This window comes from Psittacula echo, assembly GCF_963264785.1.
Source record: "Psittacula echo genome assembly, chromosome: 22".
NCBI lineage: Eukaryota > Metazoa > Chordata > Aves > Psittaciformes > Psittacidae > Psittacula > Psittacula echo.
Genome location: NC_137758.1, coordinates 4468871 through 4485607, shown reverse-complemented (window position 1 = coordinate 4485607; position 16737 = coordinate 4468871). Strand labels below are relative to the sequence as shown.

The window sequence follows — 16737 nt, the reverse complement described above, 5'->3', positions numbered from 1 at the left end:
CCCCCCCCCCCCCTCGGAGTCTGCATCCCTGGAAGAGCTTGCTTCTCGAAGTGGGGCTCTTGGTTCTATCAATAACGCTCTCTGGGGGGAAAGCACCTCCCTGAGAGATGCTCGGATGGATGGGGGCATTCCTGGTTGGAGGGCATAGCGCGGGTGAGCTTTGCTGTTGGTGCTACGCGAAGCGGGGGTTCGGAGCCCTCGCAGCCCCTCTCCCTGCCTGGCATTACCTAAACCGAGAGCCCTCCGGGGAGCCCCGGGGGTTCAGGCTGGAAGCACCGATCCCCCCTCCCTTTCCTGGCCATGCTGCCCGGCGGGGTGCCCCCGGGGCGGGTGCTCGGCTCAGCACCGCCTCCCCCGGGCGGTCGTGCACGGGGCGGTGCCGCCGGCGCCGCGGAGCCGGCGCCAGAGTTGGGACCGGGACCGGGACAGCGGCAGCGGCGGAGAAAGGTGCCGGGGCTGGGCTGGGAGAACCGAGCGGAGGGGGCACTGCTGGGAGAGTCAGCGCTGAGATCGGGGTTCAGTGCTGGGGTCTGGGCAGCGGGAGTGGGGGGAATCCGTGCTGGGGATGGGGAGTCAGAGCTGGGATCGGGGTTCAGTGCTGGGGATGGGGGGGTCAGTGCTGGTGTGGTGTTAGAGCACTGCTGGGGGAGCAGAGCCGCGAAGCGGACGCCCCCGCCGGGCTGGGTGGGGTGCGGGAGGACAGGATAGGGTGGGTGTGCCTGGGATGGGGCGGGGGTCCTTGGCATGGGTAGGGATGAGTCAGTGGCAGTCGGGACACCGCGGGTTATCCTTCAACTGCAGCCTTGGGATGCGGGTCCTGACTTGTGGGTGCCGCAGGGACAGGGCTCCGGCTGCTTCCCCACCACTGACAGACCCGGCCAGGCTGGGGGAGAGCCCGGGGGTTCTATCCCGTCCCACCAACCCTCCCCGCAGTCGCGGGGCTCTAACAGCATCCCCGCAAGTGGCTCTGTTCATGAAGCAGCCGCTTTGTGTCTCTTTAGAGAAAGGAAAACAAAGTTCTCTTTGCTTACTGCTGAGCTCACTTTTAAACATTTATGTTAGGGGGGCTTGCAGAGAGGAGAAATAATTGTGTAATGTCTTAGGAGCAAGGGAGCATTCCAAAAGCATGACTGCGCGGCTCTTTCCAGCACTGAGTCTGGCAGCCAAGCTTCCCAGCAGCCTCCAACCCCCCCTAAATCCAACCTCAGCCTCCCGGTGGCAATGATATCCCTGGATGTGTTGGTGAGATGGGGATCCTGGAGCAGGGACATGGATGGGTCCCCCCAGCCAGGCAGCAGCACTGCCCCCTTCCCAGTGAAGTGTTTAGGTTGTGGAATGGAGTCTGTGAGGCAGCAGCTTTGGCTGCTTGTGTATCGCTGAGACGATTTGCATGTTGTTTCTATTTTGCCAAGTGCCTTTTGGTGTTCAAACGGTTATGTCCAGCTCATCCTCCTGAGCTATGCATAGCGCAGGTAGAGACTGTGTGAGATTTTACTGACTCAGTGGAATCCATGTTCCTGACAGCTACAGCTTCTCCAGGGTAATGTTGTTTTAAGTGGAAAATAAGCCAAGTCCCTTTCTTCCAACAGGTTATCAGGAGCGTTTCACCAGGCTCACCTCCTAACTGGCTGTGTGCACTGGAGAGGCATATTGACATGAAAAGTAAGGAATGTATTAGCAAATATCCCTTCGCCCTGGGGCAGTGGCAGTCAGGCCTTGCATAAGTAAAGGCATCTGTCGGGATGGTGGCTGGATATTCGGAGCTTCCAGTAAGGCACTTGTCCTGCAGTGGGGCTGGGAAGGCTCTTACTTCCGCGGGAGGTAAAATAAGAGCATGGCATGATGTCCTTTGGAAAAGGAGGTGAGGGCAGGCAGTGTTTCCCCACAAGGCTCAGGCACTTGTGGTTCAGGCTTTGTTTAGGCTTGAGATTTTTTCCTGTTCCAAGTCCCCTTCTCTGCTCTGTTTGTGGATGGTTTTGCGGGATTTAGCAATGAAAGGCGCTCTGATCTGGGTCTGGGTGGTTGCCCTTTGGAGTCTGCTGTATGCCCAGGCTGGCTGATCATGCCCAAAGCACAGCTCACAATTATAGGGAAAGAATTGGGAAGATCTAAACCGGAAGCACTGAGGTTGAGCTCCTTTTTGGATGGTCGCCCATCATTTGGATGTGATGGGTCTTGATACAAGGAGGTTTCAGGCAGCTTTCCTGGGGGTAAAGCCAGGTGTGTTCCACAGCACAGGGCAGCTTTGGCAGCCGTGGCAGGCAGGATGGGAGGCTCCAAGCAGCGGGTGCGGTGTGTGCCTGGGGTGTGAGTGATGGTTGCTGGTGCAAACAAGGGCTGGAGGCTGCTCTCCTCTGTGCTGCTCATGAGTGCACAGCTTGGAGCTTCGGAGCTGGATGAGCCTAAAACTGGGGATGCTGCTGTGCCAAAGCCAGCACTACTTCGTTGTCTTGAAGCTGTGATCCACTGTGGAGCTCGGAGCCCTGGGGATATTAGATTAGATATGAAGTTCTTCCCTGTGAGGGTGCTGAGGCGCTGGCACAGGGTGCCCAGAGAAGCTGTGGCTGCCCCATCCCTGGCAGTGTTCAAGGCCAGGTTGGACACAGGGGCTTGGAGCAAGCTGCTCCAGTGGAAGGTGTCCCTGCCTGTGGAAGGGGGTTGGAACTGGATGAGCTTTGAGGTCCTTTCCAACCCAAACCAGTCTGGGATTCTATGCCATGATTCTGTCCTGGCCATTTCATTGCTCTTCACTTCAAGCCCTTTTTGGAATGTTTTTCCGCTTCTGTGTAAGAGTTCCTCCGATACCTGAGGCACTTGCCAGGACTTGCACTACCTTGGCCATGGTTTAGATGTCTCAGCAAATTAAATCGCCCTCGATGGGCATACCTGTCAGGTGTTAGTGTGGAAGTTTACTTCCGGCTGTGCCAGCAAGTCCTGCCACTTAAAACCATTCCTGCTGTGAAACAGCACAAGGGGCTTTCTGCTGGCAACTGACCCGTGTACCTCTGTTCTGTCCCCAAGCACCTTAATTCCCTTAATTAACCTGGGGACAGCCACGGCCTTGACACACACTTCAGTGGGGCTCCCACTTGTGCTGATGGGAGCTGTGACCCAGCGGTGGGGTGAGGAGTCCCGCTGGATGGAGGCACCCCATGTCCTGCTGCGGGTCCAGCGGTGCTTGTGGTGGCCTGGAGCTGTCCAAAGGAGCTCTTGTTTGCCCGGTGGCACCTCTCTGGGGTCCTGTCCCGAGGTGCCCTGGCTGTGGCAGCAGCCCTGTGCACACACAGAGCCATGTTTAGAAGTGGAGACAGCTTGTCCTTGGCTACGCTGCTCACAAAGCATTTCCTGCGCTCCCTGCGGGTGTTCTGTGCTCCGCGGATGCTGCAGCCGCCTCAGCTCTTGTCTGTGGTACCGCTTGCACAGCCTCAGCCATAGGTGTCTGGTTTGGGGCTTTTAAAACCCAGTTACATCCCTCGTGGCTGCAGCCCTGAGCCCATCCGTGCTGCGTTATCCCGGCTCCTTCCACAGCAAGCGCTCAAGCAAAACGATCAAACTGCGTCAGGTGCTTTTTGTGTTAAGAAGCTGGGCAGAGCTGAAGATGCAGCGCTACCAGCTCCCAGCACCTCTCTTCAAAGAGGTTTTCCTTCTGTGCCTGTGTCACAGTGCTGGGGTTCCGGTGGTACCAGGGGTTTGGGGTGCCAGGACTGCTTTTTCCTTGTAGCTCCAGCCTGAGGGGCATGCCCAGAGAGCTGGCAGGGCACAGGAATAGTCCCTGATCATCCAACAGCCTGTAAGGAGATGCTGGTGGCAGCTCTGCAAGGCAGGAACATGAGCCCCAGGTCTGTTCTCCCATCTCTGGCCAAGAAGGATCTGTGGGGTGATGCACAAGTGCTTGATCCTCCTCCTTGCTCTGCTCTCCTGTGCTCCTTCTGGATAAGGAGGTTTTGCTGGGAGTGGGGAGCACTGGGGGTGTCCCTGGGAAGGGCTGCTCCCAGCATGGCTCCATCCCAGCCCTGCCGAGGCTCTGGGGCTGTGAGCAGAGCAGATGGGGCTGGTCGGCTGATAAATGCTGTGAGAGGTTGGGTCAGGGTGCGGTGGCAGCAGCAGCACTTGGGAGTTTCTGGTGTAGAACAAAACCCTGCTGCTTGCTCCATAAGGGAGCCTGGTTGGAAGATTCCTGTCCCTAACTGGAGCCCTTCAAAGCATTAACATCTCTCTGCCATTTCCTGAGATCCTGTACCAGACACTGGGTGATGGACACATCCTGCTGCCAGAGGGGTTCCCTATTTCCTGCTCAGCAGGAGCCTCACTGTTTGAGGCACAGAGCTGAGAGAGGCCAATAACACCAAGGCTGTCCTGGAGCCCAGCTGGTGTTATGGTGATGGCTTTGGAATAGCTGCTTGGAAAGGAGAACAGAGCAGTTTGGTTTCATTTTGTAGTATCTTGGCATGCTGATGGAGCTGCCTGCTCAGCATTAGGCTGGTGCTGGTAGCACCATGGGCACGAACTTGCTGCTCCCTTTTGTTATCTCTGTGAATGAGCAGGAGGTATCTCTGCTCACACCCCTGTATGGGCTGGGTTGGGTTGTGAGTGTGGTTGGGCAGCCTTTGCTGGAACTCAGGGTGGTTACCACTTGGCAGAGTTTAAAATCTGAATTTCCCTGTCTGATGTGGGTAACTGTGTCCTTTGAAATCATTTGGCCTGCTGGCAGTTGTAGTCAAGCTGTGCTGCTCACACTGTCTTCATGTTTTCCACTTTCTTTTATTGCTCATGATCTGGGAACTGTGTGAAGAAGCCCTTTGCATCAGGCTCCCCATGCAAAGGACTGGCCTCATCCTGCTGAGTGACAGAGCATCTCCTGGCAGAGGAGCTGATTTCTCCTGGCATCTGTGTTGGTGCTGTGCCAGCTGAGCAAGGGATGGGGACAGCACACGGTGCTCACAGCCTCCTTTTCCCCCTCCCTCGCCTTTGCACGGCAGATCGGGATTAGTAAGGGCTATTTCTGGGTTGCTCTCATGAGTAATGGAATGAATTGTGCTGAGGTTTGGGGTGGGGACAGTGCCTCTGCCCGCTGAGTCACCACTCGGCACCATGCCGGGATCCGGAGCTGCTGGGCTGGAGCTATCCTGGGTCAGGGTGGACAATGGAGACCGTGGGAAGGGGTCTGGATGCGGTGACAGCTTGCAGCATCAGAACGGGAGCAGGCAGCCCCACTCTAACTGGTTTTGGTTTAGGTCTGATGTCCGGCAGACTGAGTACAGGCAGATCTCGGGGTCTGGCAGTGGGTGTTTGTCTGTCAGGGCATCTGCTGTTCCTTGCGCTGCAGATGCATCTCCTGCTGCGCTGTGTGGAGTAGATAGCGGCGCGTCCCACACCACAGTCCTTCCTCTGTTTGTCTTTGAGATAGAGAGTCACAAGGCAGCAAACCACATTTTGCTGTGGGTAAAGGAGCTTTCTAAGTAAATAGACTTTTTCTGTTTAAGTAAATAGAGTTTTTTTTGCCCAAAAGCTCTCCTTTTCCTGTGTTGTGGAGGTGATGGCTGGAGACAGAGCAAGCCTTTGGTCAAACGAGGATGGTTTGCAGCAGGGATGATGCATTTCTTGTGTCCCCAGGGATATGCCATCCTTGAGAGCCTTCCCCCCTCAAGTGGGCAGGGGACAGCAGGCTCCTTCAGCCGTTCTGTCTGCTTCCATAACACACATGTCCTGTCTCCTCGGGATGAGCTCCTGGACACTGCCCATGCTGGGGGCTGTGGCATCCCTGGCCCAGCTGGGACATGCAGGAGGACACAAGGAAAGGGGATGAGAGCCTTGCTGGTGAGTTTCTGTCCTCTCTCAGCCCCCAGCAGTGGGACCGTTTGGGCACTTCAAGCTTTTCCTTCAACTTCAGTGATGCATGAATGCACTCGCCCTTTACAATCTCAAGCTCTTCCACTGGGATGGTTGAGGAGTGCCAGCTCCTGCCGGATACAGCCCTTCATCCTCACTATTCTCACCTTGCAAGTGCCAACTTCACACAGCACTCGGCAGCCATGAGCCATTCCTGCATTGGCTTGGGAGCCAAAGCACTTGTAACCTTCCAGGATCCAGGGCTGCAGCAGGGTCTGGATGGGAGCTGGGTGAAATCTTTCTCTCTTCTGCCCCAAGACCATGCTGGGGCAGTTTGATTTGTGAGAGCTGGTGCCCACGCCTTCCCCATGGCTCCGTGCAGCGGAGCGGGGAGGTTTCCTCCAGGCAGGAGTTCAGCAGTGACCTGCTGAGTGTGCGGATGAGAGGAGCTCTCTTCAGCCAGTGTTTGAAATGCAAGTCAGTGCTGAGTCTCATTCCTTAATGCTTCACTCCCAGCTAATTGTGATGCAGCCTTAGGGGGCTGTTTTCTTTTCCTCCTTTGCTATAGGCTCCAGGCGTGAATGTGATTGCCCCATGAGAGGACAGGCACCAGGCCGTAGTTAAGGTTTGATGTCGTGCCAAAGCCCCTCTCCAGGTTTCCTGCAGCCCCTTTAGGCACTGGAGCTGCTCTCAGGTCTCCCCTTCAGGAGCCTTCTCTTCTCCAGGCTGCCCCAGCCCAGCTCTCTCAGCCTGGCTCCAGAGCAGAGCTGCTCCAGCCCTCGCAGCATCTCCATGGCCTCCTCTGCCCTCGCTCCAGCAGCTCCACGTCCCTCTGGTGCTGCTGCCCCAGAGCTGGATCAGGACTGCAGGGGGGGGTCTCCTGCAGAGTCAGGGGGGGTTGTACTTGCAGGACTGCATCAAAGTGGGGCAGAAAGCAACCTGGTTTGCTGTTGGGTTTCATCTCTGTTCACTGACTGATGGCTGGCAGCTTCCATGCCGCCAGTGCCAGCGGTGATGGTTCAAAGGCCTCTTTGTCAGCTTGGCTGGGATGGGGCCAGTGCAGTGCTGGGTGCTGGGCACGCAGGTTGTGCTCACCCAGACCCCCTAGAGCTCAGCTTGGGGTGTTCCATGGGATGATGTGGGAGAGGGTGAGCGTGCCTGGGTGAGACCCAGAGTGCAGCTTCTGCCCTGGAGAATTCGTTATCTAAATACAACCAGCACGACTGGTTTATTGTGGATTACTGTGATTGAGGTTGTCAGAAATCCAATCTCCAGGGTGGTGGCACAGCAAGAAGGCCAATGTGGAGGGGTTGGATGATGGCCAGGAGCCTGGCTGGATAGGGCAGAGCAGTCAAGCATCTTGCAGGAGGTCCCTGCATGCAGCCACCAGCTGTTACCTTGGGTGGGCATCAGTGTGGTGGTTCTGGCTGTAGCTGCAGCCACTGGTGTAGATGGCTCCTTGCAGGAGCTGGTGATGTATGTGAGGGTGTCAGGAGAGCCCCTGTCCTGGCAGCCACAGGCTACTCCCACTGGGATGTGCCCAGATGCTTGTGTCCTTGCCCTTGCTGGCCAGTCATGTGAAAGACTTTGGAGCACAAGGGGCAAAGATGGGGCAGGAGCATGGACCGCTCACAGCTGCACTCTTCTCCCCACAGCGATGGCAGCCATCAGGAAGAAGCTGGTGATCGTGGGAGATGGTGCCTGTGGAAAAACGTGTCTGCTGATTGTGTTCAGCAAGGACCAGTTCCCTGAGGTCTATGTGCCCACCGTGTTCGAGAACTACATTGCTGACATAGAGGTAGACGGGAAGCAGGTAAGGGCCGTTGTGGGTGCCAGAGCTGTTCCCATCCCCTCACTCCTTTGTTGGCATGGCCACCATCCATCACTGCCACCTGGCTTGGTCCACGCAGCTCAGACACACTCTCAGCTCTTGGGGGAGCCCCATGGTCCTTGTATCTCTGGGTAGCCTTGAACCCAGGTTGAGGAAGCTGGTAGCTATGGCTGAGTAAGATCAACCTGCTGGCTCCTGGCCTGTGGAGATGCCTGCGAGCTGCCAACGATACCCCTCTGCCCTCACAGGTGGAGCTTGCCCTGTGGGATACTGCAGGACAGGAGGACTATGACAGGCTGCGGCCCCTCTCGTACCCGGACACAGATGTTATCCTCATGTGCTTCTCCGTCGACAGCCCGGACAGCCTTGGTAGGGACCAGGGAGTGAGGGGGAGACCAGGGGCTCCCACAGGATCGGGTGCTGCTGCTAAATCCCCTGGGCTCCAGGAAGCCCCCATGCTGCCTGTCCCTCCCCTCCATCTCCTGGCTTTGTGTGTGCGCCAGGAAGATGCTGGGAACATCCTGGCTTGCGGGAGGTGGTGGGAGACGAGGATGCTGTGGGCAAGTTCTCCCCACATCCTATGGGAAGAGCCCAGTGCCGGTTCCCACGGCTGTGGGGAGGCCGGGGGGGGAGCTCAAGGGGGGTTCCCTGTGTGCTTGTTGCAGAGAACATCCCCGAGAAATGGACACCAGAGGTGAAGCACTTCTGCCCCAACGTGCCCATCATCCTGGTGGGGAACAAGAAGGACCTGCGCAATGACGAGCACACGCGGCGGGAGCTGGCGAAGATGAAGCAGGTCAGGACAGCGCTGGGTCCTGCTGCCCCAGCCAGCAATCCACTGCTCCCGGTGCCCAGCACTGATGGCTGGACCCACAGCCAAGGGCACTGTGCTTCTGCTGCTGCTTTCTGGCGATGTTTCCAAACCCTCTATTTGATGCTCCCTAGGAGCCGGTGAAGCCAGAGGAGGGGAGGGACATGGCCAACAGGATCAACGCCTTCGGCTACCTCGAGTGCTCAGCCAAGACAAAGGAGGGCGTGCGGGAGGTCTTCGAGATGGCCACCCGAGCAGGCCTGCAGGTCCGCAAGAACAAGAAGCGCAGGGGCTGCCCGCTGCTGTGAGCAGCCAGAGCAGGACCACGCGGTGCCAGTACCTGCCCTGAACCCTCTGCACAGGAGCTGCCACATGAGCCTGTGGGGTGTCCCTGTGAGGCTCCAGAGCCACCAGTGCCTTCAGTACCCACTGCTCTCTATGGGTGGGCATTAGCATAGCTGCCCGTCGCCCCAGTCTGTACCCATCGCCCTGGTTTTGCCTCTCCCGTGGGGCTTGTGGTGTTCATGCTCCCTCCCCAGCTCCATGTAGGAGCCCCAGAGGTGGGGAGGTGCTGCTGGCTGTGCTCACAGCTCCAATGTGGGGTCTGTTGGGCCCTCAGGGTGCTCTTGGCTGTGGGAGCAGCACACTGTGCTCTATACAGACTTGCCCAGGGCAGCTTTCAGCCCATTCATGTGCAGAGCTCCTGGGACCTGTGCTGGGGCAGCACCTCAGCCCTACTCTGCCAGTGACACCTCTTGGGGTATGCCTTGGTCACGGACTGAGCACCAGGAACTGAACTGCCAAACTGGGGCAATAAATGCAAACCAGTATTTTAGTAATCAGCTCTGCTTGCGTGGCATCCTTCATCCCCTCTTGCTCCAGCTGCTTGCGCAGGATCAGGGCTCATCAGCACTTGTTTGGGTAAGACCCAGGGAGCAGCTCACTTGGAAGGAGCCAGGTGGGAGCTCCCCAGTCATACCAGTTGCTGATGTAATGGGCACTGTTGTCACTGCTGGAGCCATCCCTCCTCTGTAACCATGCTGGAGCAGGGCTGCAGTGAGCCTGTTCCTGCTCTGGCAGCCGCAGCAGTGGTGGCAGAGCCCAGGACTCAACATCAATACCCTGTTTATTCTCCAAACATTTATTCTAGGGAATCAAAGTAAAGTGAACCTGCACAGCCCTGCCCACTCTTGTGGTAGGGGTGCAGAACCCCCCTGTGCCCGGCCAGCTCTCTGCCTGCACCCAGTGATGCTCTTCAGAGGCTGGAACTCACTGAAGCCATTCACTGAATGGTGAGAGCAGTCACAGAGGCTTTCCATGGCTGTGTCATGTTTGAAATGGAGAGCAGACCCCGTCCGGTGCTGGTGTGGTCCCGCTCTGTGAGAGCGGATGAAGGATGCCCCATGGTCCATGCCAGGGCTCTTGGCTGCAGCAGTGACTGTCAGGAGACACCCTTGCAGGGGGTTCAGCCCTCTCTCCTCAGGGATGCGCTGAAGCAAGGGGAGAGCAGGCTGCTGCTGCAGGCCAGGGGCAAGCTGAGGGGTGCTGGAGCTCCATGGGACTTCTCCTCCTTTCCCAGGTGGGTTTCCTGCAGAAAACCCCATGGCAGAGCTGGCTGCTGGCTTAGGAGGGGACAGCCAGCCCCTAGGGAGAGCCTGGCCTCAGCCTTGTCATGTTTGCTGCAGGAGAAGCCGCCAGTGCCCCTCACACACATGAAACTGCTGCCATCCCCTGGTGCTGCAGGTGCAGCTCTGCCGCTGCTCACCCCACTGCTGCCACAGCTTCACCAGCAGCTCCAGCCCTGCTCACCTGGGTGCTAGTTGCCGAGGTGCAGCGCATGGAGGTCCGTGGCGAGGCCATCCGCTGCCTGGCTCTCCTCCTCATAGGGGTACCCGGTGTAGCCACCCTCCTCCCTGCAGTACCTGAGGAACCTGTGGGCACAGAGCAAGGGGACCATGGGCAGGAGGGTGCCCTGGCCCCGCTGCCTGCACTGCTTTCGCTGCCTGCACAGCACTGGGCATGTCCCAGCATCATTCAGGCTCAGCCGGATGGGGCTCACCTGTGCCAGTGCTTGTCCTTGCTGAGCACAGCTGGGTTGCCCACCACGATCAGCAGAGCTTTGGCCCTGGTGATGGCCACGTTGAACCTCTGAAAGAGAACAACAAGGATTTTACCTGCAGCAGCACCTCGCAGCCTCCTCCCCAGGAAGCAGCTCTGGTGTGGTGCTGAGCACCCGGCACAGCTCTGCCTGTGAATGGGGGGTGCCAAGGGAGAGGGCCCAGCTCCAAGGAACCCCAGGTACCTTGGGGTTCTTGAGGAAGCCCAGCTTGAAGTTCTGGTCGAGCTGGAGGTACTCGCTGCAGCTGCGCACGGTGGAGATGAGGATGATGCGCCGCTCCTGGCCCTGGAACTCCTCCACAGAGCCCACCTGGAGGGGGGGAAGCAGACGAGGGGCTGGGGAGCACCCGGGGTGGTGGGGCAGGGAGGGTTCCTCTCCCCCAGCTCCCAGGACCGTACCTTCAGCAGGCTGATGTCTGGCAGCGCCCGCAGGACAGGATCCAGGGAGGTGATGGCTTTCCGGATCTTCTCCACCTGGGGGAAGGCGTAAAGCACGGGCCAGGTCATGGAGCTGTCCTCATGTGGTAGCCCTGGGGCTGCTCATCCATGCCATAGGGAGGTCTCTGTCCATGCCCTGCCTGCAGAGCCCTGCCCTCACCTGCTTCCTGTAGGGAGAGATGATGCCAACCTCCTTTGGTGACACACTGGGGCAGCCCCCCTTGCCCCGGCTCTGCAGCAGCTTCTTGAGGTACTCGACCAGCACCTCGATCTCAGTTGTGTTGAAGAACGAGGGGCTCTTGGCCTCTCTCCGGTCTTCCCCGCAAACCCCATGGAAGATGATGGGGAAGCCCTGGAGGTGGAGAGAGTTGGGCTTTGCCCCACCTGCAGCTCGGGGCTCCCCTGTTCCCCTTCCTGCATTTCCCTCACTTTCTTGGGAAGCTCCTCCCAGTTACAATACAGGCTCCGGACATCAAGCTCGTCGCTCTCGCAGGCCTTCAGCTCGCTGTCATAGAAGAGCTCATTGGGGATCCTGAGGATGGCCTCATGGGACCTGCGGAGGGAGGACAGTGCCCACGGTGGGTGCCACACAGCCCCAGCACCCTCCCGGGCACCATGCACCCGGGACAGGGGGTGCGATCCCATCTCCTGCACCAGCCAGGGCACTACAAGGCTCTAGGAAGCCAGAGCCCGTGGTGCACACACCGAGCAGCACCATCCCCACGCTGGCCCTATCTCCACCTGTAGTTCCAGAGCAGTTTGGTGACAAACTGCGGGTCGTATCCTCCACTTGACTTCTTATACAGGGGGTTGTGCAGCATCAGCCTCTCCAGCAGCGAGGTGCCTGTGCCCAACAAGATCCCATGGCTCTCGCAGGGCTGCTCCATCTCTGGGTGCCAGCAGCGCTCCCTCCCCTCTCCCTGCTCACCCAAGCCGTGCTCAATGGCCAGTGGAGATGTCAGGACGGGGCCCAGCTGCTGGGGGTCTCCTGCCAGCACCAGCTGCCCCCCGTTGGGGTTGGTGTCCTGATCCATGGCAGTCAGGAGCCCTGTGCAGAGGGAGAGCTCAGCAGGGGAAGGGGGATCCCCAGGACTCAGGAGGGTTGGTCCCCAGGACAGCAGCCAGGCACCACTCACCTGCGATGGCGACCACGCTCTCCGGCTCTACTGCCTGGCCACACTCATCGATGAAGACATGGGAGAAATATCCTGGGGGAAAGTTGGCTGACACCAGCCTGGGGAGGAAGTGGAGTGAGGCTGCCTTGGCATCATCCCATTGCATCTCCTTGGCATCCCCTCACATCCCATTGCATCTCCTTGGCATCCCCTCACATCCCATTGCATCTCCTTGGCATCCCCTCACATCCCATTGCATCTCCTTGGCATCCCCTCACATCCCATTGCATCTCCTTGGCATCCTCTCACACCCCCTCGGCATCCCCTCAAACCCCCTTTGTCCTCATCCTCCTGCAGACAAGAGGTCCCTGCTGCTGCCCACCTTCCTCTTCACCCCATTGGGGTTGCCCCTGCAGCCTGGTTGCAAGGCAGACCGTGAGCTTCCCTGCCATGGGAGGTGGGAACAATCCCAGGTCCTCTGACCTTCCTGCTGTCACCAGGGTGGTGATGAGGACCCGGTAGCGCCCCAGGTGCTCCTTGCTTGGGTACACGTAGCAGCTCTGCTCATCATCCCAGTTGCAGCAGGGCTGAAACGCAGGGATTTGGTGGGATCCTGCTCTCCCCGGGGGCCACCAACCCAGATGAGCTGGGATGGAGGGGCCAGGATGGGGGGATTGGGACCTACCCTGATATCAGCAGGCACCTCCTTGTAGTTCCTGGAGCTGGCAAGGAGCCTGTAGATGTGCCGGGGGGCAATGTCCTTGATGAGGCGCTGGCACAGCAGGTCTGCAGCGCTGTTGGATGGGGCACAGGCCAAGATCCGGGCATCCTTGAAGCACGTCCATACCTAGGCGGGAGGAGGGGGTGACGGCACTAAGCCCCATGACCAGCACTGGACCTGGACATCAGCCACTCACCTGCTTGATGGCCTCCACCAGAGTCACCGTCTTGCCAGTGCCGGGGGGGCCAAAGACAAGGTACGGGGCTGGCCGGGACATCCCCGTCACGATGTGTGTCACAGCTCTGCACTGCTCCTCATTTGCCTGCAGCTTGCGGTCGAACCACCTGCGGGAGCAGAGGCAGAGTGGGCTGGGCTCCCATCCCCATCCCTATCCCATCCCCATCCCATCCTGCCTCACAGAACTCACCGTGGCTGGAAGGTGCCCGTGAAGAGGGACTTGTGGCAGGAGGCAGAGGGGAAGAGGAGGCTGGACAAGCCACGCTCCATGGCCAGGGCTGCCGCCCGGTGCTGTACCTGCAGCGGCAGCCGGTTGAAGGTGAAGGTCACATCGAACCTCAGGTTGTTCACAAACTTCTTCTGCAGCCTGGAAAGGAGCAGTGTGAGCAGGGCACGGGGATGCTCCGTGCTCCCTCCTGGGCTTTGCCCAGGCCTTTGGCACAGGGCTCTGCCAGCCCAGACATCACTCACTTGGAGGAGAAGCCCAGGCTGACCTTCTCCAGCTCCACACCGTGCACGTAGCCCTTGTACTGGACAAGTGGGGAGAGGTACCGCTCGCTGCTCAGGTTGGCAAAGAGGTGATCCCCCTTCAGCACTGACGGGCGGTTCTCAGCCACACCAGGGACCTGCACCCAATGCTGGGGTGATGCCGGCATCCCGGGATACCCAGCACCCCTCCTGCCCCCCGGCTCCCATACGCACGTCGAGGACCAGCAACCCCCTGTCCTGCACCATGGACACGTCCTGCATGTCGTAGCGCCGGATGTCCACCTCCATCTGGATCTCCTCAAGGTGCAGTAGCAGCTGGAACTTCTGCTGGTAGTTCCCAGCCTGGAGGGGGGCCTCCAGCAGCGACCTGAAGGCAGCAGGGATGTCACTGTGCCCTAGGGACACCTCAGCCAAGGAACAGCAGGGGCAGGTGTAGGGATGGGCAGCGTTGCCCCCATCCCTCAGCACTCACTGCATGGCAGCCCAACTGGAGCCGGCGCTGGTGCTGGGTCCGAGCAGGATCGTGTCCTTGAGGCTCTTCGGGTACTGGTAGGTGAGCAGCGGGATTTCCATCTCCAGTTTGGTTTTCAGGAAGCTGGGTGGAGAGGACAGCAGTGTCACAGGGACTGCAGAGCTGGGGTGCCCCCAGGATGCAGCCACCCATGTCCCCACCAAGCAGGGTGTCCCCAGCCCCACCACCACGGGCCACCACACAGGGATGAAGCACTGTCCCAGGGTGCTGGACAGCCTGGTCCCAGGGAGCTGAGCCTTGTCCCAGATGGAGAGCAGGGTTGGCAGCAGGTGACCCCACCACATACCCATCGGGGGGGATGCCATCCTCGGTGACAACAGTGACAGGGTGCTGGAGGCTGGCCTGGTAAGGCTGGAACGGTGCTGAGGGCCCCAGGTCCTTGCCCAGCTGGCTCTCGGCAACAGCAGCGATGCAGCGCCCGATGCTGAAGGACCCATCCGGCTCCTTGGTGAACTCAAAGTCCACCACGACATGGAAGTACCCATTGCAGGAGGCCAGGCACTGCACCTGGATGGGGTATGTGCCGCCTGTGCGGCCAAGAGGTGAGTGCTGGGTCCTGAGTGGCACAGGGCAGGGCGCAGGGGATGGACCCTACCTGGGTGCAGCAGCAGCGACTGGCCCTGTGTCACCCCTTGCTCATCAGTGAAGGAGAGCTCCCTCGAGGGCTTGCGTGGCCGGCACCGCCGCAACGTCACCGCCTCTGCTCCGTGGTTCCGCACCACCACGGTGACCGTCCGGCGCTTGCCAGGCACCACCGGGAAGCGGATGTGCCCATTGCCCTGGTCGTGCTCCGAGAAGATCTTTACCCCGTGCTTCTCGCTGATGAGCTTGGCCCTGTGGGAAGGCAGAAACAGGTTTTCCAAGTGAGGTGGGGATCCCCAGGGCATTGCGGGTGTGGGCAGGGTGCTGTTGGTCATACCACTTCTTGGCACGGCTCAGGCGCACTCGAGGACCAGAGCTGGGCTGCTGCCCTGAGGCAGATGTGGGCACCGATGCCTTTGCGCTCACTCTGGGTCTCCAGTACTGGTCTGCCACCACCACGCGCTGCTGCTTCTGCAGGGAGCAGCCAGTATCAGCACGGCCCCAGGTGCAGCTCCCACAGAGGCAATCCCAGTGTTGCTGCTGCACTGCCCCAGCCCAGAGCATCCCTCACCTTCTTGAAGTGCACCAGCTCCCCGTGAACCTGTGCCTGGTGGGTCACCTTCAGCGCATACAGGACACAGGAGAAGTTGGGCATTCTTGTTTCAGTCCTGCACAGACAAAGGGAGAGGTTTCTGTGTGGGACAGAGCACGGCTGAGCTGTGCTCCGCACTGGCAGCCGAGAGGAGGCAAAGTGGGAACAACGGAAGATGGAGCAGGGCTGAGGCTGGGGTAAGGAGCACACGGTGGCTGCCCACTGCGCCAGGAGAGGGAGAAGGAATGAGCAGGGACATGTTCCCATTCCCACACCCTGAACAGAGGCTGTCCAAAGGGGTCACCCCCTGCACAGCTGCAGATGGGAGCTCCTCCAAGGCACGGCTACTGCGCTTCCCAGGTCTCTCTTCCCACACCCGGGCTGAGCCCCGGCTTTGGCAAAGATTAACAGCGGTGACACTGGGCAAGGGCCAGCGTGACCGGTGTCAATGGGGTGAGGCAGGCACTGGGAGTCCGAAGCTGTGTCCATGTGGCTGCTGGGGGGGGCATGCAGCTGGAAAACATCCCAGCACGGCTGTGGTGCAATGGAGGAGCTCGGGGGCATGTGGGCTGGTGTGTGGAGGGGCAACTCTGCCCTTCTGCATCCAGATCCCAATGCTGCTTGGTTTAATCCATGCCTGGAGAGAGCAGAGCCCGTGTTTAACAGCTCCTGCAGCTCCTCATTGCTCGGAAAGCACAGGCTCTTCCATCCCACCAGGCAGGTGACAATGGAGAGCCCCTGAAGACCCCACTGCTCCCCAGCGCTACTGCACCCCCGGCTGGAGCTGGCTTCACACCCCATGGGAAGCCTCAGTGATGCTGGTTGGGGACCAGAGATGCTGGCCAGGGACCAGTGATGCTGGCCAGGGGGAGCAGGCAATGCTGGGGGGGGTCAGTCCCAGGCGATGCTGCACGGGTCTGGCCAAGCACTCTCACCTGCACCGAAACTCCTGGTTGTAGATGCTCCGCAGCGTGTCCCGCCGCCTCTCCTGCTCCCGGCCCGTGTCCCGCAGGAACTGCACGAACTCATCCCCGCACAGCTTGGCCTCCACTACGCTGACCCGCGGCATGGCTGAACAGAGCTGTGCCGGGCGGAGTTGCGCGGGGCTGTGCCGGGCGCGGCTGGGGCTGGCCCCGTAACGGGAAACGAAAGCGAAAGAGGCCGTGCGCACAATGTTGGCGGGGGCCGGGAGGAACCGGATCCTGCCACATAGCCCAGCGCTTCCCGCACCCCACGGGGGGGTCCCGGCTGCGGGGTCCACTCAAGGCTGTGGGGATGGCCCAGCCCGGACCCCCGAGGGGTGCGAACACCCCCCCTCCCCCCGTACCCCGCAGGGGCACCCCAGAAGCGCAGGGCTGGGGGAGCCGAGCGGTGGGTGCCAGAGGTCTGGGCTTGTCGCCACCCCCGGCCCGTAACAGTGGCTGGAGTTGCCCTGGGGGGGC

The 16737-nt window shown here is 59.8% G+C and overlaps 2 protein-coding genes across 2 annotated transcripts; one reads left to right on the top strand and one right to left on the bottom strand.

Moving 5' to 3' along the window:
• Positions 1-407: 407 nt before the first annotated feature.
• RHOC (ras homolog family member C) lies at positions 408-9262 on the top strand. Its single transcript, XM_080632804.1, has 6 exons — positions 408-447; positions 1590-1662; positions 7485-7642; positions 7909-8029; positions 8326-8456; positions 8606-9262. Exons 2-6 carry the CDS (start codon positions 1656-1658, stop codon positions 8777-8779), a joined length of 591 nt encoding a protein of 196 aa, XP_080488930.1. The 5' UTR covers positions 408-447; positions 1590-1655; the 3' UTR covers positions 8780-9262.
• Positions 9263-9688: 426 nt separating this feature from the next.
• On the bottom strand, positions 9689-16364 carry MOV10 (Mov10 RNA helicase; the record flags this gene model as incomplete). The annotated part of the gene is given in 24 exon segments (XM_080633133.1): positions 9689-10059; positions 10281-10402; positions 10531-10619; positions 10774-10899; positions 10989-11063; positions 11188-11379; positions 11457-11580; positions 11769-11871; positions 11956-12075; positions 12164-12311; positions 12475-12531; positions 12534-12587; positions 12589-12729; positions 12828-12989; positions 13060-13207; positions 13291-13467; positions 13572-13726; positions 13803-13956; positions 14062-14184; positions 14408-14648; positions 14717-14955; positions 15041-15174; positions 15275-15371; positions 16231-16364. Coding segments are annotated over 23 exon segments (3108 nt in total). The 3' UTR covers positions 9689-10059; positions 10281-10287.
• Between the last annotated feature and the right edge of the window lie 373 nt (positions 16365-16737).